This window comes from Manis javanica, chromosome 15, assembly GCF_040802235.1.
Source record: "Manis javanica isolate MJ-LG chromosome 15, MJ_LKY, whole genome shotgun sequence".
NCBI classification, from domain to species: Eukaryota; Metazoa; Chordata; class Mammalia; order Pholidota; family Manidae; genus Manis; species Manis javanica.
The window spans coordinates 84353271-84375742 of NC_133170.1; the positions used below are offsets into that span (position 1 = coordinate 84353271).

At 62.3% G+C, this 22472-nt stretch overlaps 2 protein-coding genes across 2 annotated transcripts in view; one reads left to right on the forward strand and one right to left on the reverse strand.

Annotated features, from left to right (window-relative positions):
- The window catches only part of RSPH14 (radial spoke head 14 homolog), a 70138-nt gene that overhangs the window by 29240 nt on the left and 18426 nt on the right, over positions 1–22472 (reverse strand). The window lies entirely within an intron of this gene.
- GNAZ (G protein subunit alpha z) overlaps positions 1–22472 on the forward strand; it is a 48120-nt gene that overhangs the window by 19326 nt on the left and 6322 nt on the right. Inside the window, exon 2 of the mRNA XM_017651964.3 lies at positions 739–1926. Coding sequence (XP_017507453.1) covers positions 1204–1926 — 723 coding nt within the window. The 5' untranslated portion in view covers positions 739–1203. The remainder of the gene's footprint in view (positions 1–738; positions 1927–22472) is intronic.

The following is a 22472-nucleotide window of genomic DNA, read 5'->3' on the forward strand; positions in this document are numbered from 1 at the left end:
CCGATGCCCATGGACCTGCTCTGGCAGGTCCTGACCCCCACACCTGGCCACCGCCCAGGCCCCCATCGTTCCCCGCCAGCCCCTGCTCCCCCAACTCGGCCAGCCAGCCCGAGCCCCTCGCCACCTCACCACTGCAGTGAGGCTGTGGCATGGCGCTCCCATGCCTGGCCAGCCTCCTCCTCTCCTCCTGGTGAGCCTCCCGCCCTGGGAAAGAGCGGGAGGGACCCAGCTCCTGCAGGAGGCAGGAAGAGTGGGGCAACCAGCTTCCCTGCCAGGAAACCCACTGTGAACCCGGGAGGCTGAGCCCCCCTGAGGCTGCAGTGCATGAGAAAAGCCCCGGGAGGGGTGGGGTGCATCCCAGCGGGATCGCCCATCCAGTCAACCACCACCAGCCTGGGAAACTGAAGCTCTGGGAGGGCGGGGTCAGCGGGTCCACTGGGCAGGGATGGGTGGCAGGACCCCAGCTGCGCTCTCCCCTTCTGAAGACCCTCCGGCCAAGGTCCTGGAATAGCGCTGGACACTCTTCCCTCCATCACCTGACTTCAGGCTGACTGCCGGCCAGGAGGGACAGGGAGCGGCAAGCCAGACGTGCTTGTTTTGCTGTGGATTGGGCATGGAGTCTGCGGGGCTCCACGGAAGGGAGGGGGCTTGATTCATTGTCCCCAGGCCGCTTCCGCCACTCCCTTTCTCACCCAGCCTGCGGTGGGAGGAGGCTCACACTGTTCTCTGTGTTGGCAGGTGAAGGGCGGATGCCTGTGGCAGGGGGGCCACAGGGGGCCCTCACGGCACTGGCACTGGCGGCTGGCCCTCCAGCCGCGCTTAGCAGCATCGCCACAGCAACCAGCGGCCAGACGGCAGCAGCCTAAGCGGACACGAGAGGACGGCTTCCCACTGTAGGGAGGATAGGGAATGACTGCAGCCAATCAGGCCCCGTGGTGGCCCTGGGAGGTGGAGTGTCACTAGAGGGGAGGCTCAGCTGCCTCCCAGAGCACGCGAGCACCATGCGAGCGGGAGAAGAGGTACTCGTCGGCCGGGGGCTGCAGTGTGGCATGGCCTCATCCCCTCGCCTGCACTGAGCACTTTGAGGGCAGCTGGGCTCCGTCTGCTGCGCGCACCGGCCCACATCTCAGCGTCCCCAGATCAGAGGCGGCAGGAGAGGTGCTCCGTCCCACGCTCCACGTTTGGGCCCGCCGCTGCCGGACCATGGGATGTCGGCAAAGCTCAGAGGAGAAAGAGGCGGCGCGGCGGTCCCGGAGAATTGACCGCCACCTGCGCTCAGAAAGCCAGCGGCAGCGCCGCGAGATCAAACTGCTCCTTCTGGGCACCAGCAACTCGGGCAAGAGCACCATTGTCAAGCAGATGAAGATCATCCACAGCGGCGGCTTCAACCTGGAGGCCTGCAAGGAGTACAAGCCCCTCATCATCTACAACGCCATCGATTCTCTGACCCGCATCATTCGTGCCCTGGCTGCCCTCAAGATCGACTTCCACAACCCCGACCGGGCTTACGACGCCGTGCAGCTCTTTGCGCTGACGGGCCCGGCCGAGAGCAAGGGCGAGATCACGCCGGAGCTGCTGGGCGTCATGCGGCGGCTGTGGGCCGACCCCGGGGCGCAGGCCTGCTTCGGGCGCTCCAGCGAGTACCACCTGGAGGACAACGCCGCCTACTACCTGAACGACCTGGAGCGCATCGCTGCGCCTGACTACATCCCCACGGTCGAGGACATCCTGCGCTCCCGGGACATGACCACGGGCATCGTGGAGAACAAGTTCACCTTCAAGGAGCTCACCTTCAAGATGGTGGATGTGGGTGGGCAGAGGTCAGAGCGCAAAAAGTGGATCCACTGCTTCGAGGGTGTCACGGCCATCATCTTCTGCGTGGAGCTCAGCGGCTATGACCTGAAGCTCTACGAGGACAACCAGACGGTGAGTGTGCTGGCTGTCCTTCTGCTTGCCCCTGCCGCCGTGCTCCTGGGGGCAGGTGGGTCCGGAGTGTGTTGCAGGGCAGGGAGGAGACGCTACAGTGAGATGGGGGGCCAGGGTGGCTCCCGCGAGGTCTCTGGGAGCAGTGCAGATGCTCTCTTGGCTGTGGCCACCCTCACCCTGCTGCGGACAGCACTGCCCTCCTGGTGTGGGCAGGCCTCAGGTGCCCAGGCAGCTCCCGCCTCGGTGCCATGAGCACACCACACCCCAGATGTGCTCAAGGCATGGAGGGCCAGCCCTCTGCTGAATGGGACCCGCTCCTTGGCCCCAGAGCATGTGGCTTGGATCCCAGAAAAGGGGCCATTGGCCACCGGGGGATCAGGTAAGGCTTGCTGGGGAGGGGAAGGGGGAATTGGGCACCACAAGAGGCTGTGCTGACGCCAGCTGTGTGGAGATGTGACCTGGAGGCCAGGAAGGAGGATGGCAGCTGTGCAGGACCAGAGGGGACAAGGCCCAGGCCGGGCATCTAGTTGTTGGTCCACGTGGCAATTCAGTAAATACACGAAGTTCCTACCCATCCTGCACCATGGCAACTGCAGCCACAGTTCCAGACCCCATCAGATCCTGAGAGTCTGGTGGCGACAGGGTTAAGAACCATTTTTGAGATTTAATCCCCATAGGCTGGGCAGGTGGGGGGATTCTTTCAGGCCCTTAGCCCAGCCTCAGAACACCGTGTGGGGAAAGGGACTCAGAGACACGTGGTTGGGAAGAGACCCCAGAGGTGGTGCAGGGCAGGGAGGTGCTGAGGGGCAACCTGGGTCCCGTGCCAAGCTGGTAAGGGGCTGCAGGGAAGCTGCTGGGCTGCGGGAGTAGAAGGGCCAGGCTCCTGGCATGGAGAGGGTGGGCAGCACACCGAAGCCCAACCAGGGCAGAAGGCCCAGTGGGCAAAGCACTACAGTCTCCCTGGATGCCCAGCAGTGGAGGCCAGGCAGCCCCACAAGGAGTGGGCGTGGCCAGGGCTGCCTCCTACAGCAGAGACTGTGTGCCAGGCAGGAGTACTGGGTAAATCTGCCCTTAAGAGGCCTTTGATCCCTGGGGTGGGAGGCCTGCAGACAAATGGGGTCCGCAAGGAGCTGTAAGGGGTACGAGGCTGTGGGTGCCAGGTGCTCAGGGTTGTGGGCTGGTAACAATGCTCATGGGGGAACCCATCATGCTGCAAAAGGTGATTGGGACCTCTGGGCTCCGTGGGACCAGGGCCGCAGCACGGAAGGGGCCCGCTCCTTCATCTGGGCTCTTTAGGGCACCTGATGACTTGATTCTTTGGCTTCAGCCAGGAGTCCAGGCTGTCATCTCCACACAGGCAAGGTGAATTCCCTTGGCGCCTGGCCAGGCTCCCAGGCTGTCCATCGGCAGGCTCTGCCCACTAAGCCCAGGCCCATAGGTGCACCAGGACACAGGAGGCAGGGTGCCTGGGCCCTGAGCTGGTGCCATGTTTCATGCAGGGATGTGGCCTTCACCTCTGCTCCCTGGACCAGTCGACCAGGAGATGCCCAAGGGTCCCCAAGGGCCAGGCCTTCAGCTCCCCAAATCCCACACTCCGCCTGGCCCATCCCTGCCTCCTTGCTGCCTCCCTCCTCTGCTCTGGGCTTCCTGGGCTTGTTTCATTCCCACGTGCCACGCACTCTCCAGCCTCAAGTGTGTGACTGCCCTGTGCCCTGCCCGAGCCCCGCACCCACACACACCCCGCCATTGCAGCCTTCAGCTCACGGCGGGTCCCTGCTTATGTGGGGACGAGTGGCCGCCTGCCTGGGCTGGATGACTGGCTGGACAGGCAGCCCACAGGGAGCTCCCATCTCTAGCCTTCTCCTGTCCCTGGCCCTGTGGGGGTCAGGGAGGGCAGCCCTGTTTGGGGCTGGTGACCACTGGCCTGGCTGTAGGGTTCTCTGTGAGGCCCACACTTGCCTCTGAGAGGCAGCTGGGCTCTGGGGCCATTCAGGGCATTTCCTAAAGGGAGGGGCTGGCAGCCAGGCCTTCGCCCCCAGCACCACTGCCACGCTGGTCTCAGCAGGCCTGGGGAGGTGGTGGCTCACCAGAAAAGGAAATTCTTGTTGAGAAACTCAAGCAAGGCTGGAAATTCACTGGATTCCAAATGGTTCTGACCTTTAATGCTCTACCAGCAATATCTGGGGTTGGAAAACAAACAGGCTGCTGAGGAAAGACAATACCCTCCGTGATTCCTGCAGCCGGCTGGCCACGGAGCGGGCCCGCCGCCCGGGGATGAGCCTGCCTCTCCTGGTGCCTGCAGGCAGCCCCTGTCACCATTGCTCTTCGTGCCCCTGCCCTCCTTCCTCCTGGCCGGGGCAGGTGCTGGGGGCCGGACAGGGCTGCCACCGCTGCCTCCTCCTATGGGAGGGCCCTAAAGCAGGCCCAGCAAAGGCAGGGAAGCCAAGAACCGGCCATGCTGAGTTTTGCCAGAACCAGAGGATCTTGGGAACCCAGGGCCAGGCTCTGGCCACGGCTCCTCGGATGTCTTCTCGCCAGCTCAGCTCCTGAGGCCTTGTCTTTCTTCCCTGTGGCAGAGCTGGCAGAGCCCCCCGCCCCCACACCTGGCTAAGGCACCACAGCACCCCCCCAACCTGCCCGCTAGCATCTGCGTCAGCACGTTGCCAAGGGTAACGTCAGGATCTCTGGGCTCCTGGGCATGAAGGGCTGCTGAGGGCTGCAGTAAGCACAGGGCAGCACTGGGCAGGGGAAGCAGGTTCTGGGGCGTCTGTGGACCATGTCAACAAGCAGATACAAGGAGCCACACCCAGCCTTGACAGTGATTCCCCAGCCTTGTCCTGGAAGGATTTAATGGGTCCTCTGCCTGCCTGGGCCCCACCCCCCCATGCAGTCCTGGAAGGCACCAGGGTGGGCCTCCACAGTCCCTACAGGCAGCAAAGGAGGCCAGAGGATGGCCCAGCAATGTTACTGACCAACTGGTGGGCAGCAGCCACGCCTACTGTCCCTACCACGGATGGGGGGACAGATGGGGATGCCCAGGCTTAGGACAGGTCGGGGACCAGGCCAGGCCCAGGGCCAGGCCCATAGCTCCCGGCAGCTGTGGGGCCTCCCTGAGCGATGCCTGCTGCATGGGCCAGGCCAGGCCACTCTACCCCACCCTGCTCCGTGTGGGCCCCCCACTACCTGGCAGTGGCCTCTTCCAGGACTAAAGAATGGCCGCCTCCCCTGACCCGTGAGAGCCCCAGGAGGGAAGTTCAGGAAAGCAGGGGAGGTGGGGTTGGGGCCAGCCCAGCGCTCACCGCCCAGCCTCTGCCCCCATGGAACTGCTGGTGGATCTGCGGCCCCTTACGGGCGGAGTGACCCCTCGGAAGGAATGGACTAAAAGGCCTGGCTGTAAAGCCTCAAAGTGTTGGCACATGAAAATCTGCAGGGAGCTCACTTGCTCCCCATTTCCCGGCAGAGCCCTTGGTGTTCCCAGCCCTGTGGCAGGTCGGGTGTGCACCTGCTGTGTGCCTGCTCTGCAGGTACAAGGCCCAGGCTGGGGGCTGGACACCAGGGTAAGCCTGACTATCCTGACGGCGGCACAGAGAGCTCAGGGAGGGGGCGCTGTCACACAGCACAGTCACAGCATCATTTCCACAGACCGGCATGCTGCTGAGGACACCTACCCCCTCCCTCAGGACCTGGCAGGCGGCAGCCCCCTGGGGTATCCCCCATTCCCCTTTCATGCAGAACCAGCTGTGGCCACAGCATGGCTCACATGGGAAACCTGGCATCCCCACCGCTTACCCAACAGAGCTGTGTCAACATGTGTCAAAGGAGGGTCCCTAAGGGGACAGGTGGGACACAAGGACATGCCCCTTAGGAGGTCAGGTTCTGCAAGTGGCAGGTAGTACGCCACCAGACTCCAGACTTTAGGGGGTCACCTCTGCCCAGCACCAGCCAATGGTACCTCCTCGTACTGGGGCCCTTATCTCCAGGGGGACCTTCCCCAGCCCTGGACAGGACTCGGCCGCCATCACACCACGAGGGCAGGCCCTCAGTCCCTCATGCACCCACCCTGCAGTGCACGTGCTGAGGGACGGGCTGGCACACAGAGGTGCTCAGCAGACATCTGCGGACTGGGTGGGGTGGGGGCAGCCTCAGGAAGAGCCGGAGTTCAGGGTGCTGGCTTCTGGGTATGCCGCCTCTGGGGCACCCAGCCCTTCCCTGGCAGGGGCGTGTGCAGTGCACCCCCAAGGAGGAAGCTGCTCAAGGCTGTCCTACAGGCAATGTGTACCCTCACCCTACCACTGTGCTTTGTCATTCAGCCTGGAATGGCGTTGTGTCACGAAATGGCCCATGAGGGTAATGCGTGGCATTGCAGTAAGACAGGCTCAACTACTGGTGAAAGACCTGGTGATGTTTGTCTGAGGGAGGTGGTCACAGGTGGGAGACAGCCAAATGTGGATGGTACCCCGGCTTAGTTTTGGAAGGGACCTTGTGTATCCTTTAGTGTCCGTAACCAGCCAGGTTTGCAGATAAGAAAACTGAGGCCCAGAGATCATCCATTGCGTGTCCCAGGGGTGAGTCTGGCACTCAGGGAGGGCCCTGGTGTTGTTCCCTCAGGGGACTCTGGAGTCTCCATGCCCTGTGGGGACAGGGGTGCTCCAGGGAGTGTGTCAGGGAGTGGCCTGGTTTCCCCCCTTAGGGCTGAGAGCCATCCACAGAGTCAGTGGGGGGACCTGCCACGGGGCGGCCTCCCTGCAGGGGGGGTGGAGCGCCGGCAGCTGGGCTCAGCGGACTTCAGTGGCTGCAAGCATTGGCCCCTGCCGCATCCGTGGCGGGACCACAGGGAGCCCAGGCAGAGCCTGCTCCCTGCTCCTGACCAGGTCGAGGACATAGATCCAGGAGTGGTGCCATGGGGACTTGGGACAGTGCCAGAGAGGCGTGCCATCAACCTGCTTGGAAGCCACCAGCCTTCTCCCCCAGGGGCTGGTCTCCCTGAGCAGCTTTTTCTGATCTTCCAGTTTGCAACCTCCACAAATCATGGTGACCTTGGGACAGCAGAGACCTCCTGGACTGGAGCCAGGAGGTGGGGCCTGGCTGGCGGAGGGGCTGGGTTCCCCTGGAGTGGACGGCCCCAGGCGCAGATCTGAGGGGTTCTGCAGAGGCAAAGGCAGCAAGAGGGCCAGGCTCTTGGCAGGGCCATCCCGGCACCTCTGGCATCGGATCCAGGTGGACACAGGGCTCAGCTGGCCTGCCCTCTCCCCAGCGGAGCCCCCGTCTCAGCTTGGGCCAGCTCTTTCTCTCTGGCCCCATTATCCCTGGCTGGCATTGTAGAAGCGCGGCCAGCTGCAGGGGGATGGCCCTGTACTCAGAGCTGGCTCACCCATGGCCCAGAGGCACTGCCAGCACTTCTGAACAGTAGCCCAGCTCCGTGTGGGCTCCTGGGGCCCTGGCCCCACCCAGGGCTCCTGGCTCCCTTGCCCAGCCTTTGTCTGAGCCCTGACAAGGCTAAGGCTGGCTGGTTCTCACTTCAGTGGACCCTGGGTCTGAGCCTGTGGCCCACACTCAGTGACTGGCCAGTGGTGGTGGATATCTGCTCCCCTGCCAGGCCCTGGGCTTCACGTCAGTCCCATGCTTCACATGCGTCACATGCTTGCTGCAGCCTGTGATGGGCAGGGGTGAGGTGGAGGGAGGGTGGAGAAAGCAGCCAGCAGCCATCCCTCCCCTGCAGGACAGCCTGGCATCTGTTTGCCACCCTTCGCACTTGCCAGCTGACAAAATTTCAGTTCCTTGGGCTCACACCTCCTTCCTTCTCCCAGGGAGGCACTCACCACTGAGGCCACTGTTGATTGCAGCTTCCTCTCTCCCTCCCTCCCTGTCCCACTGGAGCTGCAGCTGCTAAGGGCTCCCATTTCCTGCCTGCCTTTGTGCTTAGCTCTTGCCCTTCCACCTGTGGAAGAGGCACGGGGTCCCAGGTCAGCAGCACCAGAGCCTCCCTCTCTGTGCACCAGTCCGCTGCAGGGCTGGAGCTGGCTGCTACCAGCTTCCAAGTACCAGTCTTGTGAGTTGTTTGGCATCATATTGGTAGCCTAAAATCAACCGGGTGAGAATAATTACACCATGGAAATAACTACATCATGGAAGGCGATACAAATCAGCCCCTCTCCCAGCCGGCTGTTGAACATTCACCAACCTGCTACAGCCAGTGACCCCCACATCCTGGCCAGAGGGGCCTGCCTCGGTGAGGCTCACTTACTGGTGAATTACAGAATTCACTGTCCACATCTGCTTGAAGAGCCAGGCAGTGTCCCTGCTTCTCAGCCTCCTCTGTGACTTCTCAGAGATTCCCTCTCTTCCCTGTGACTGCATGTGTGATTTCTGGCCACGTTCATCTCGGTTGAGGATGGTCATTTGCTAGAATGGCTCTGTGTTCACCCTGCGCACCCCCACCCACCCCACCCAAGTCTCCTCAGGCAGATTTACGAGCACTCTTCCAGGCAAGGAAGCAGACCCGGGGCTGCGCAGTTCTGCTTTCCCCCTGTCGGCATGTCAGCCGACTCGTGCGAGACCGTCTGTGAAGCTGGGGCCCATCCTGTGTTGTCTCCGTCAGAGAGAACTAGCCCTGGGACGCTCAGGAAGCACTCCGTATGCACTGGTGCGCACCTAGCTCGCTCTCTAAGAACAGAGACGATCCGTGTGCCCCTTCCTCCTCTGCGGTCAGCTGGGGATGGCACCGAGCAATCCATGGAGGGCCTACTTCTACTGGCCCTGCGCCCTCTGTGGCTGGCCTTGAGGCCCCCCTGTGAAGCAGCTGTCTGGGTTCAAAGAAGCCAGGAGGCCAGAGACCAACTTGCAGGAGAGAAGAGGGCTGACAGCAGAAGCAGGGCTTAGGAAAATTGGGGTGAAGGTGGGGGTGGTAATCTGGACCTTGCAGATCTACCCTAGGCCACAGGGCTGGAAGGGGGCAGCCAGCAAAGGCAGGGTGGAGGGGCTGTTTGGGGACCACGGTGTGCTAGGGCACCAGGAGGCCCTGCACAGGGGCCAAGGGCCTAAGTGCCACGTCCAATTCCCGGCACGGTCCCAGGTGGGCTTCACAGCCTGCACCTTCTGGGATGGCGGAGGCGGGGTTCGCCAGGGCTTCTGCAACTCCCGTGACTGCACGCTACCCCTGCCACACAACCTGCTCTCAACAATGCATCCCTGACTGGCAGACCGTCTCCATTCCGCCCTTCTGGGAGCTTCAGGGCAGAGAACTTCCCAGCCTGCACCCTGCTCAGCCGCCCCAGCCAGCAGGGTAATTAATTTCCTGAGCGCATTAGCTCTGCTCCTTACGCACACATCAGAACAGCTCTGGGTTTTAAGACTCAGGTTATTGTTTTAAGGGATTTCTTTAATCCAAGAACTGAAAAACAACTTCTCCACTTATGAAGAACAGACTCCAGGGAGGAGGCTGGGAGCCCTGGGGCCCAGCTGACTTGAGGACCCTTGGCAACCAGCATAGACTGGGATGGGGGTCTGACACCAGGGGAGTTCCATAACCAGCCCTGAACAAAACAGAAATGCTTCTGTGCTGACCAGGATGAGAGGGAGGGGGCCTCTTCACCCATCTGTAGGGTCCCCAACCAAGGCCCCACTGGTTCTGACCATCTAGATTTTCTAGGGAGATTCAACCCTGGGCACCTGAGGGTCACAGCTGGGATGAGCAAAAGATGTCCCTGCTCGTTGCATGTGGCTCCCAACAGGACACATGTCCTCAGGCCCAAAGAACAACCCAGACCAGCCCCAGAGCCAGGCTGCAGCTCACCCTCATCCTGTCTGATCACCCCCCTGGTTGGCGTCTCCGTGGCTCCTGCACTTTCTGTAATTTCATTAAAACCGAGTCAGTCGGAGGCCTGAGCACACCCCGAGGCTCCCACTCAGGCCGGCCCCAGGCCACAGCCCTGCACACCTTCCCTGGCCTTCGGTGACACTGGGAAGGCTGACAGTGTCCTGACCAAGGAGCCTCCAGGCCAGCGTGGCCCAGCCAGGGGAGTGGCCCTGGGCAAGTCTTTCCCCTCAGGGCTGCACAGCCTCCCTCGGGCAGCGACGGTGGAGTGGGGTGGGAGGGGGTCTGAAAAATTTGTGACCTCCTCAGCATTCCCCAGAAGCCACCATCTCTGGCTCCTGTGTCCCAGGTTCCAGAAAACCAATTCTGTAGCTAATTACCATCTGGGAAAGAAAACACCCTGGAACAACTGACCCAGGCTACCTGTAGTTCTTGGGCAGCTTCCCACCCCTGGCTCGGCAGGAAAGATGCTGAGGGCAGACATCTGCTCCTCTGTGGCCCTGTGGTGCCTGCTGGGCTCCCAGGCACACCCCCTCCGGCTTCTCTCCCAACCTTGTCTGCTGAGGACGGGGCCCTGGGTGGTGAGAGGGAGCAGTGCCTGGCCAGATGTGGCCCCTGGCCCTGCGCAGCCTCAGCTTGGCCAAGCTGGTCTGGTCTTGGCCTCCTTGTCAGTAAAGCAGGACAGGCCCGTGGCTCAAGGGCAGGGCATGGTTTTCATGATGTCTCCCACCTGGACCTGTGCTTGGTGCCCGATGCCCCAGCGCTCTCAGGTTGGGGCCCTGATAAAGGGGAGCACCGTGCATTGGAGCTGAGACCTTGGGTGGCTGGACAGGTCAGCAAGCCTCTCCCAGCCCCAGGGCCTCCCCTGTGGCCTGGCTGATGCTGCCTACTTCAGGTGGCTGGGAGGGCTGTGTGGGAGTTGGCCCAGGCCTTCAGGAAACACAGTACCCTCCCGCCGTCTCACTTTCCTCTCCTGAGACAGCTACAGGCTCCCCCTGGACAAGCAAGTGGGCTGAGCCTGCACATGGCATGAGACCCCCAAGGCCAAGGCCAGCCCACCACAGAGGAGACCAGGCCCGGCCAGGGCCCAACCGCGCACAGTGCCTCAGGGTTATCTGTTCCCCAGGGAGCCTGTTGGTGGCCATCCTGCACCCCCACCCAAGTGCTGCATAGGTCTCCCTGGGGTACCCATAAGGACGTGGCAGCACAGAACGGGAGCAGCCCTGGGCGGGCCTGTCACCATCTCCTCTAACACCCAGAGCTAGCGGGCCAGCCTTTTGCAGTCCCACGGATCAGAGGACATGGCATAGGAGTCTCAGAGCCAAGAAGCTGGGGCTCCACCAGGCCCAGCACAGGACATGCTCCTCCCTGGGACGTCCCAGCCCCCCAGCTGCAGTGGTGTGGGGCCCAGTGAGGATAGGAGAGCCCTTCTGGACAGCAGGGGACCCATGGGGGCTGGGGACTGGACTGTTCCCCAGAGCTGTCCACTGTGTGGCTCCAGCCTGGACTCAGACCACAGCCATGACCAGCCTGGCCTCTGGCACGCCCCTCCCGTGAACACTGTCCCTGCCTCTGCCCAGTGCCCTGTCTGAAGGTACAGCTGCTGTGGCCAGCAACCTCCTGGCCTGGGCATCACCCGGAGCCATCCTGTGCTTCCACACACCCCCTGCCTATCCGGGAAAACACGCTGGCACAGCCCCGGGGGTGAGGCGGGGACCGGTGGAGGTGGGGTGAGGTGTTTGGGGTCCCCCCCAGAAGGCAGTGACTGTCCCCCTAGTGAAGGTGGGGCAGGTATCTCAGTGGGGAGCCTCTGCCTATAGACAAGGTGGGCTTCAGGAATGCTTACCCTTTACAAACGTGCTTGGGCGTCACTGGCCCTTCCTAGCTCATCTCATTTCCCTGCCTCACTTGCAAACGGGGCTGAGAGGCTCCGCCTGCGCTGGCCAGGGTGAGCGCCCAGAGAACGCGTCAGCTGCTGAGGACCCAGTGGTGTGGGGTGTGGGGTGTGTCAACAACAGACCAGGTCCCAGGCAGGAAGCAGCTGCCTGCTGCTGCCTCGGGCACATGCAGCCATGCCCAGGCTCAAGGCCCCCATGTGGCAGTGCCCAGATCTGTGAGGTGTCCCAGGGGCTGCAGAATTCCCTAAACACGCCCGGATCGTGTGGCTGCTTCAGCGTATGCATGGACGTCCCTCCTGGAAGAGACTCTTTGCTTTAATCATTTTCTCCACAGATCCGAGACTGGGAAACTACACTTGCCTAGTGCCCCCTGCTCTGCACGGGTGGAGAGGCCAGGGTTAGGGCAGTAATGACCCAAGTACATTTGTAAAGGGTAAGCATTCCTGAAATCCACCTTGTCTACAGGCAGAAGTTCCCCACTGAGATACCTGCCCTCCACTCTCAGTCCTGTGGGAACCCATGAGCCTCCTGGCCTTTTCCCCAGGCTTTGCTCCTGGACGTGTGGCTGGGGCTGCACCGCGGAGTGCAGAAGCCGCATTGTGCTGAACAGTGTCAGGCTAAGGGTGGAGACCTTCTGGAGCTTAAAGTAGGAGGGTCTTTTGCGCCCTGGTTTCCTCCCATGATGACAGCGATGGTCTGTAAGCCCCCGGCTAGGCCTGTATCTGTGCTGCCACGTCCAGTCTGCACGCACCTATGTCCTGCTGTTTGCTAATTTCCCATCAGTGACTGACAGCAGGGGGACTTGGGTCAAGCCAGCAAGATTTAATATAAAAACAAATAGGAAACAGTTCTCATTTCAGCTGAAGCAAAAAAGGAGTGGGGCTTTGGAAGAGGCCTTGCGCACGGCAGGGTGAGGAGGATGGAGGGCGGGCCTAGGCAAGAGCGTGCAGTGGGCAGGGCCCCAGCCTGGCTTCATCCTAAATCGCTCCCTGTCAGGAGGCCCGTAAGCCCCTGCCCTCTCTGGACCTGGGTGTAAAATCGGGGAGCAGGACATGGAAGCCCCTGGGAATCTGCCACCCCAGCACCGACAGTCATTGAGTGTACCTAGGTCAACCCCTCAAGTTACAGGGCACCCACCACCCACGTCACATCCTTCTACTCCTGGGAGTGAGAAGAGTCCTTCTAGCTCTCAGACCTTACACGTCACTGATTCTGGGGTTCAGGGAGAACAGGAAAGGAAGCAATACAGTGATGCGTGTTTGGGCTGCTGGTGTCCTGGCTGGCTCACGCGACTCCCGGAGACAGCCCCGGTCAGGTGGGCACAGCCGCCAGCCGGAGCACAAGGCAGTGCTGTGCGTGCAGGCTGCCTCCAGCTCTTGCTGGGGCCTTGGGGTGGGCACCAGCCTGGCTGTGGCCCCAGGGTCACTGTGGGACCCCCGAGCTGCCCAGCTCCAGGCCCCCACACGCGTCTCCCAGCTCCTGAGGAGTTGGGGCAGTCCATGAAGCACAGGGGCTCAGCTCGGAGTGGCTCTTGGCCGTGGCTGGCCACAGAATGGGTGAGCAGTGGGTTGCCCTTGCTTGTATCAAGGCATCCAGGTTCTCAGCCTAGTGCCCAGCACTGGGTGGGAGATGGTGGGACCTGAGCCACGGCCTCCCTCTCTCGGGGCGACGTCCAGGTGGGAAGGGGAGGGAGGGCCAAGGAAGGAGGTTGGGCCCCCAAGTGCTGCCATGGGGCCCTGCCTGCATGCAGCTAAGCCCCCTGGCCCTGCAGGGGCTGGTCCCCACTACACACATAAGGAAATTCAGGCTCCAACAGCAAGTTGCCCGGGTCGCATAGCCAGTCCCTCTGCCACCTTCTAAGGAGGACCCTCAGCTGTCCCCCAGAGGGCTGGGGGTGCCACCCTTGCTGTTACATCAGGTCACCCTAATCCCCTCTGTATGCCGGAGGAAACCAAGGGCCAGCAAACAGGACGGCCTGAAGAGGGTTAGTGGAGCACCAGGCAGAGCGCACCCGAGGGGAGGTGGCCCAAGACTGAACCGGAGCTGAGACAGGAAGTAGCTCTCAGCTGTTCCCGGCAGGTTCGGAACGCGGTTCAGGCTATTAGGATCTGAGTTACAGCTTTATTGGCAGCCCAGTTATCTTGTTTAAACAGCCCGTGCTGTTTGAAGTGACAGGCCTGGCCGGTGCCGTTACTATGAGCGCTGCAGTTGTCACTGGATGCGGGGGCAGAGGGGACAGGCGAGCAGTGACTGACTTCTGGACACCTCAGAACACTCTCTCCCCCAGTCCCCCCACACCCCATATGTTGCCAACTGATGCCTGCAGGACTGAGCCCTCTAAAGTGGGCCTCCTGCCCCCGCCTCCCTGCCTGGGCATGCAGCAAGCACCCCCAGGGCAGGCAGGGGCTGAGAGAAGAGGGGGTGACAAGGAGGGCCAGGCAGTGGCCCTTTACCAGCCGCCTCTCTTTCACCTGAGTTGCTCATCTTTCTGTGGCCACTCATTCATTAATCTACACCCCGGCTAGGCAAGTTTCGTGGCCTCGGGGCTGTTGTCTGCAGGGGCAGGAACACACCAGAGGAATTGGTGGTGGGGCCTCTGCACAAAACAGGCCTCAGGAGGCTGATACAGGAGAATAAAACCCGAGGCTTCAACCACCAACAGGATCAGACATTCCTGATTGTTTCAAAGCGGGAAGAGCGCCTGTTTATGAAACGCATTTCAGTCCATTTTGCCAGATCAGTCTAGCAAAGGACAGCACAGAGGTGAGAAGGGACAGGGCCAGCTGCCAGTGGAAGGCCAGTACAGTGCTAGGCCTGCTGCGGGGCAGGGAGGCCCAGCCCTGCCATCCTGAGGGCCCAGCCACATGTCAGGCATCCCAGGAGTAGCTGGGGAGGCTTGGGGTAGTGTGAGGCCCGTGGGTGCCTCCCCGTCCCCCATATCAGGCTATCCCTGGGTGCTCAGGGCAGGTGCACCTGTGCCTCCTCTCACCCCAGCCCCAAACATGTAGCTGCCACACCGAATGCCTGCAGTGTGCCACCTGTCCCTGCTGCAGCGTGCCATCACCGCACATTGGGCAGACCGCCCTGGCTGGGTGCTGGAGAGAGCAGTGCCCCCCAACAGGGTGCTGCACTCACAGGCAGACCAGAGTGGTAACAGGGACGTCAGACACCATTCGGGTCATGGCGGGCGTACTTCAGTTAGAGGAGGTCAGGGAAGGCCTGGGGGTGGAGTGACCCTTCCTTGGGAACCCAGCATGGCAGAGGCCCTGAAGTCAGGGGGAGGGGGGAGGGGAGGGGGGAGAGGGAGCCGGACGCAAGGGGCGGCTTGGATTGTTCAGTGATGGAGCCACTGGGGGGCTTTGCCCAGGGGACTGGAGTGGCCTGGGTGGCTGTGGTGGGGTGACAGCGGGGCATGAGAGCAGAAGCAGGGAGACGGTCCCGCAGAGATGAAGGTGCTGGCAGTGGGAAGGAGTGGTGTGGACAGGTTCCCAGCGTGCCTGGAGGTCCTGCTGATGGGATGGGATGCAGGCAGAGCCCACCCGACACTGCCCCCTCTGCATGGTGTGGTGCTGGGCTGTCGGTGGCACTTGTGTCCCCCCCTGGGGGACTGAGTTGATAGGCCAGGACTGCTCCTTGTTCCCCTCTCCCCCCCAAGGTGGGAATGTGCTCTGCACTCAGTAGGAGCTTAAGGTGTATCCCAGTCACCAAGTCACGGCCTGGGTTCCAGGGAAGAGGTGCTGGGAGGGCAGCCAGGGGAGCTAGACTTACACCGCAGTGCTGCCCCCAGACAGCGGCTCTCGGTGGGTGGGGACACCAGACCTCCAGCCTCATTACTGCCTGGTGACCACATTTCTACTGTGACTCATTCCATGATAGCCCAAAATAACTGCCGTCTCCTGGCCAGGAGGACCGAGTCTCGGGTAACATGAAGTTCAAGGAGAACCGAGGCAGCCCCACAGTGGACCCAGCAGCAGAACAGGGGCCCTCACACAGCCAGCCCCCCCAGCCGCCCCATGCAGGGCTGCTAAGGGATCAGCTGCTACCCTCTTCAGACTTCCCCAAACATGTCACCCAGGGAGCCCAAAAGCTGAAGTAAGCCAGAGAGAAAAGGGGTCAGATGGAAGAGGGGTGCACACTGAGTGGGGTGGGCATCTGACCAAGGTTCAGAGAGCAGGGGTCCCCAGAGCCTGTGCTGGGGAGGCCTGTAGCTAAGTCTGGGGACAGGAGAACAGGGTGGAGTAGGAAGATGCCTAGTGGCTGGGTGTGGGGGTGCCGGGGAGGGGCAGTCCCCAGTGGCTGACTGGGGGCAGGGAGGGCAGGCAAGAGGGGTATGGGGCCATAAGCAGCTGTCCCTGTGTGTGGGCAGGGCTGTGCCTGTCTGTCTCAGCCTGGGCATCCCGGGGGCCGAGGGCCCAGGCTTGGGGTGAAGGTGCAGCTGACTGGGACCTGAGTAACTGTGGGGACCAGGGGCTGCCCTGAGAGAGAATGCCACTTCCCCAGAGGCCCTGAGTGCCCTGGGAGAGAGGCCAGGCAGCAGCATGCCCCGGCTCCCGGGCATTCAGGCCCATTGATTCATTAGCCTCATCAATCCAATTCTCCAGTCCAGCAAGGCAGCGCTAGGTTTGCAGGAGGAGGAAGTAGGGAGTGCTAACCAGGTTGGTCTGGAAGTGACCCTGGCCATCCAGCTCTGTCCCCAAACACCTCCCCGTTTCCTGAGGCCAGTAGCAGTCAGCTGGTGACCCCAGGCCCAGAGGGTGGCTGCCTGGGCCCCTCCATGGGCTGGGGGCGGTGGGCTGGGAGAGAGGCTCAAGGCATGCCAGGTAAGCCCTCTGAGCCCCAGTTTGCACATCTATAAGATGGGAATATTGGGAGGAGCCCCTTACAGCCAGTTCTCTGAGATGAACAAAGGGGGACATCTGGGTGTCATGGTGGCCTCCACACAGAAACAAAAGTGATGCACCAAAGCCAGCGGGGGGGCAGCTGTCAGGCCCACATGGCCACAGGGTGACCAGGGCAAGATCCCATCCCGTGCTTAAGTACCAACGACAGCATCCCACCTCCCCTCCTACTGGGAGGCCCACCCACCCAGGGTGCTCCAGCCAGGGGTGGGTACCGGAGGGACCTTTCCTCTTCCCTGTCCCTCAGAGAGTGGGGTCCCCTCAGCTCCCAGAGGCCCTCCCCTCCTAACAAGTAGACAGTAATGCACGACTCTAACACTCGTCTGGCTGGCCAGCCGGGTTCGGGCCCACGTGCCCCTGTGGAGGGGCCAACCCGAGCATTGGCCGTGTTCTCCTGCCCTCGGTCTGTGCTGCTGTGTGAGGCTCTGAGGGTGGCGGCTTCCTCCCGAGTTGTCATGGAAACATCGGTGCATCTGCTGAGCGTCTGAGTACTAAGCTCAGCAGAAGGAGGGGAGCAGGCGCCCTGGGTGGCAGCTGCAGTCAGTCTCAGCAGCTCAGCACTGGGAAGGCTCCAAGGGCTGCCATACTCCTGAGCCCAGCAAGCACAGAGGGCGGCTTGGAGGCCTCCTCACCCACCGACCCCTCTGGGCAGCTGGACCTTGGCCACTTCTGCCCTCTTGTCCACACGGGGTTATGGCGATCCCATCCAGGCCTAGGTGAGCAGAGCGCACGGCCCTGCCCTCCAGGTGACACTTCCAGTCAGAATGCCAACTGCGTGGCGCGGGCTGGGGGTGGACAAACTTGGATTCTGGCAGGTGATAGCCACACGCTGGACTGCCTGGGGAGGTCCGAGCACCTCAGCGCAGCCCTGCAAGTGTGAGCAGAGCTGCCTCAGGCCTGCTGCCCCTGCTCCTGTGCTGGGTCCCTGCCGAGAAGGGGCTGCCATGCTGTATGGCTCTTGTCAGTCTGCCCATCCCTGTCTCCTGCCATGGCCCCCCATACACACCATAAATCCCTTGAGGACAGGGGTGTGTGTACGCTGGCTATTCCCTCAGGCTCAGAAGCAGAGCGGCAGAGCCAGAGAGAGGCTGCCCTGCATGGCTGTCCATCTGCCAGTCAGGGTGCGGCCACAAATCTCTGGGCCTCGGCCAGGCAAAGGAGGCGAGCACGTGCTCTGTCCAGCAGGAGAAAGAAGCCCAAGAAAGTCTCAGGCATCCCTGTGGGGTGTGGTGGGGCCCAGAGATGGAGAGGGGGCTATGGGAGGAAGCTCCTCAGAGCCGGTGAATGGCCAGGGTCCACGAAGGCCTCTGTCGGCCAGCTGCCGGGCCACAGCGCCCCCTGCGGCCGTGACTGTCCTGGGGGGAGAACAAAGCTCCCTAACGCTGGCTGAACAGTATCTTGGGCCCAGATGAGGCCCTGCTGGACCCAGCTTCCTTCTTAGCCCAGACCCTACCCGGACCCCCTCTCGTGCTGCCCCCCTCTGTCCCAGTCCGGCCTGTCCGGACTCTCTTAGGGATAGCCCCTCACTCCCCCGGGGCACGGCAGGAGGAGCCTCCATCCCAGTCCGCAGCCCTTGCTCTGCTGCGTGCCCCCTTCACTCCGTTCCAGGAGAGCCTTCCCTGCGCTCTTAAGCCTGAAGGTACACGCAGGCCACGGCCTTACACCCCGAGCTCCCCCGGGACAAGCTAGCGTCCAGAAGGGAAATGAACTCCGGCAGACTAAGGACCTTTACCGGACTGGCTAGGGAAGCACAAGTCTTCCAGTCACCGGGCAGCCTGCAGTCTGTGCCCAGCCTGGCCTCTTCCCAGGGCCAGGGTGCCCCAAGTGCAGCCCCTGCCTGCCTCCTGCAACCACACAGCAGAGCCACCCGGGCATCCCGAGGCCACCCTAGACTTCCCTGCAGCTTGGCATGAAGAGGAACACCCCTCTATCCCACCAAGGACCTGCCCCCACTTCCTTGGAGACAAATGATCAGCTCTTCCCTGAGTGGCCAATGCCATCCCTGGAGTGGTTTTACTGTGGAGGTACACCCTGTCTTCACACGGCTGCACAGCTGCAGAGGAAGCTAACACGAGCCCCCTGTGCACCGTCCAGGACCTCGGGGCATGGGTGTGGGGATGGGGCCTCCCACCCTCTCCCTGCAGGAGAAATCTGGGGATGCCCAAGCCCAGACAACTCCCCCTCAGCAGAGCTCAGGGTGGGCCAGGAAGGGCTCAGTAGTCTCCTGCCACCCACCAGGCCTAGAGCACAGGGCTCCAGGCCTTACCTGCCTTTGCTGGCAGGGGAGAAGAGCAGTCAGTGTGCACTGAGAATGGGCATCAGACTTCCCACAGGGACGTGCCACTCACTAGGCTGGCAGTACCCTGCGCCCCTTGAGCCCACACAGGCAGCCCACACCTAGGCATCCTGAGCCTTCTGCCATGGAGGGAGCCCTGAGGGGCCATGAGGTTTGGCTGTTACTTTGTGAAGGGTGCCGGCTTGACATCTAGCCCTGTGTGAAGTCCCCTCCTAGGGCCCTCCAGCCAGGGCACTGCCCAAGTCCCACCCTCAGGGCCCTCGGAGCCTGGCACTCTGCTGTGGGACAGGCGGCCTTGGGGCTGGCCCCCTGTGGTAACTGGAGCTCATCACGTCCTGGCTCAGCCTCCCAGCCCCACTGCAATGGGAAGAGCCGAATTCACGGCTTCCGTGAACAAATACTCCCAGCTTTTCTACAGGGGGCAGATTTGGGCTTTCCAGACTATAACAGAACTGAGAATTTGTCATGGAAATGAGTAAACTGGGTCCCAAGGGCAGAACAGAGCCTCCTGGGGCCCCAAGCAGCGGAGCCAGCGCCCCCTGCTGTGTCCTGCGCACCATCCCCCAGCTGGTTCCCCGCAGCTCTGGGCCTCCGCTGGTCTTGACCTCAAGGCCCACGTCCCCCTTCCCTCTCCCGCGCAGGGCCCTGTCCCTCTACTCAGAGTCATGCCCTGATGGCTGCCAGCACTCAGCCTGGGCACGGCGACTGAGCTGTCCCTGTATGTCACACTTCACCCTCAGCCAACTTGCAAGAAGGAATGCCCCCAAGGCTCCAAACTGCTAAGAGCTGGCGGCTGGCAGAGCAGGGGTTCTGCTCCTCGTCAGCCACCGCACGGCCTCAGCGCCACCTTCTGCCCTTCATCCCGCTCAGGACAGGCTCGTTGAGAGCAGGGCTGTCCACTCGCCTGCCTCCCTTAGGCCTAGAACGGCGTCTCAGAGGGGCACCTGGGGAGGTCCGCCAGGGAAACAAGGCAAGGGCAAGGGACACGGGCCCAGCCGAGGAGGGGCGTCTGGGGCACTGGGGGCTGGGGTCTCCAGGTCACCTGGGCCCTGGGTTCAGCCTGCCTCTGAGAAGAGCGGAGACCTTGGCATCACCTGCACTTCATGTGGGGTCTAAGGCCGGGGATCCCAGTGGACCCTGAGTGGGCCCTTGGGGTGGGGACCTGGCAGAGTGAGTGGTTGGGCCAGGATGGGCCAGTGCAGAGCCTTGCCCACCACACCCCATGTCACGGGCTCTGCTTCCTCCTCAGAGTGATCCCCACCCAGGGAGAACTGCCCACCCCTTGGGATGGGCCCCACCGGGCTGCCCCGTGTGCAGAGGAGCGGGGTGGTGGCTCATTCAGCATGTTGGCGTTTCCATGTGGCTGCCCCAAACCGGTGTGGATTGGCGAGTAAGGCGGTGCCAGCCCCACCACCTCTGGGGTGTGCATCCACGTGAGATCCAAGAGGGCACTGGGAACAGGGTGGCAGCTGGGAGCTGGTATGGAAACCGAGGCAACCCGGAGTGTGGCCCGTCCTGGAGACTTCTGGGGCCCTGAAGGGCACAAGCAGCAGCGGGTCCATGGGGAGGTGGGAGGCCAGGGAGCCTGCCCCTTCCTGGGATGGAGTTGGGGGCCCCTGTGCGATAATAAGTCTGCAAGGTGGGCTGCGGGCCTGTGTCAGACTGGGTGTACCTGGCAGGTACCCCCAGTGGGCCTACAGCTCCATCCCCTGCAGCCACACTGGGGCCTGAGGCCCCAGAGGTCAGTAGAGGGCAGGCCCCACAGCCAACGAGAACAGTGAGCGCGTCTGCGTGTGCGTTTTCTCCACTGAAAGCCACACAGCGTTGGGAGGCTGGAGTCGCCACCCTCACTGCTGAGGGGCCAATGTGCCGAGAAAAGAGCATCTTGCCCAGAGGGACACGGGAGTCACACGGAGCAGGGGTGGGGGAGAGAGATGAGAATCCCCGAATGTGAAGGGCTGGCAGGCCCCTCTGAAGGGTCCAGATTGGGCCCCAGGAGTGCAGTACAGCAACGGGGGACGGAGAGAGGGGTTCAGAGCCTGCCTCTACCACGCCTTCCATGGCCTGTCCTTGGCCCCGGCACTGGGCGTGTCGGGAGGGGTGCCATGGGCCAAGGCTAGAACCCGGAGTGTGGGGCATCAGGCCCCCATTTCCCTGGCCTGCCTGTTCACACAGCCAGCTGCCTCAGTGTCCTTATGAGCTAGGAGCGGGGCGGCAGCCGTGTGTACATTACTGGAGGCTGGGGTTGTCGGGCCAAGGTGAACAGACACGGACGATTCCCCTCCAGGGTAGGCCCCACCCCACGTCTGCCTCAGAGGCCTGCTGTGTTGCGAACATAGGACCCCACACTCCCCATCACAGACTGGGGGGCAAGCTGAATGAGACTCGAGCTGGCTCACAGGTTTCGGGAGGCAGAAGGGATGGTCCAGAAAGAGGGCGGCTGGAGCCTGGAATGAGCCCCCAGGAGGCACAGGCCGGAGCGCCCCATGGCATGCCGGCAGCCTCAGTCGCTGAACAGCTCTCTTCCTCTGTTCCCTGCCCCCCTCTAGGAACTCCCCCTAACCATGCAGGCAGTCAGAATTCACTCTGAGACCCAGGACCATGGCCTGGAGGGAATCTGCTGTGCCCTGTTCTTCGTGCGATCCAGTGGGCTCCTGAAGCAGAGGGAAGCAGATGTGCTAGAAGAGGCCATGCAGGAAGCATCTGGGCAGCCACCTTTGCCTGGCGGGGGCCCCTTGGTCCTTGTGTGTGAAGTACAAGGACTGGACTTGGGTGTCCGCTGGCCGGGTCCAGTGCTAGGTCTCTGGGAAGCAGCCCTGTCCCCCACAGCAGGCATGCAAGCGGCTGTCCTTCACAGCTCACGGGCCTGACCTATTGAATCAGGGAAGCAGTGGTGACCGGAGGCGCTGGCCTGTGCCCCACAGCTAGGCGAACCTGCCACAGGGAGGCCGGGTGGAAGGGGCTGAGCGTGTGTCCCAAGGGCCAGGCCGCCATCGGATAGCCAGGCTGAGCAGTCATAGGAGCTTCTGGAGGAAGCAGGCCGACGGGTCTGTGGCCGGCACAGAGGTGTCATTGGTGGGGCCTGGGTTCAGAGTCATGCCCCCTTCCCTCTCCATCCCATGGGGCTGTTCTGTAGTAGGACAGTGGCATCCCAGAGCAGCTTTGTGCTGGGGTGGCAAGAGGTGGGTTGTCATTGAGGCCAGAGGACACACAGATACCATATGCCACGGCGAGGGGCGGTGAGCGGCCTGGGAGAGCCCCCTCAGGCGGCGGCCCGCCCGCTCTTCCCACAGCAGACCTCCGTTCCTCACAGCAGGCCTGGCACTGAGGGCTAGAGATGTCTCCATTTTACAGATGAGGAACCTGAGGCCCATAGAGGTGAAATGACTTGTGTAAGGCGTGGCAAACACTGGTGGTGACAATGAATCCCAGGCCTTTGGCCCCAGACCCCATGCCTTTAACTAGGGAGAGCAGCTCTTCTGTGACACCAGGAGAACATGGAGATGAGACCACTGGGCTGCAGCACCTCACTAAGCAGATGCAGGCTGCGCTTCACATCTTAGCTCACCCTGGCCGCTGGCCTCACAGGGTCATCACTCCAGGAGCCAGTCCAGTCCACGCCACCGCGGGTGCTGTCACAT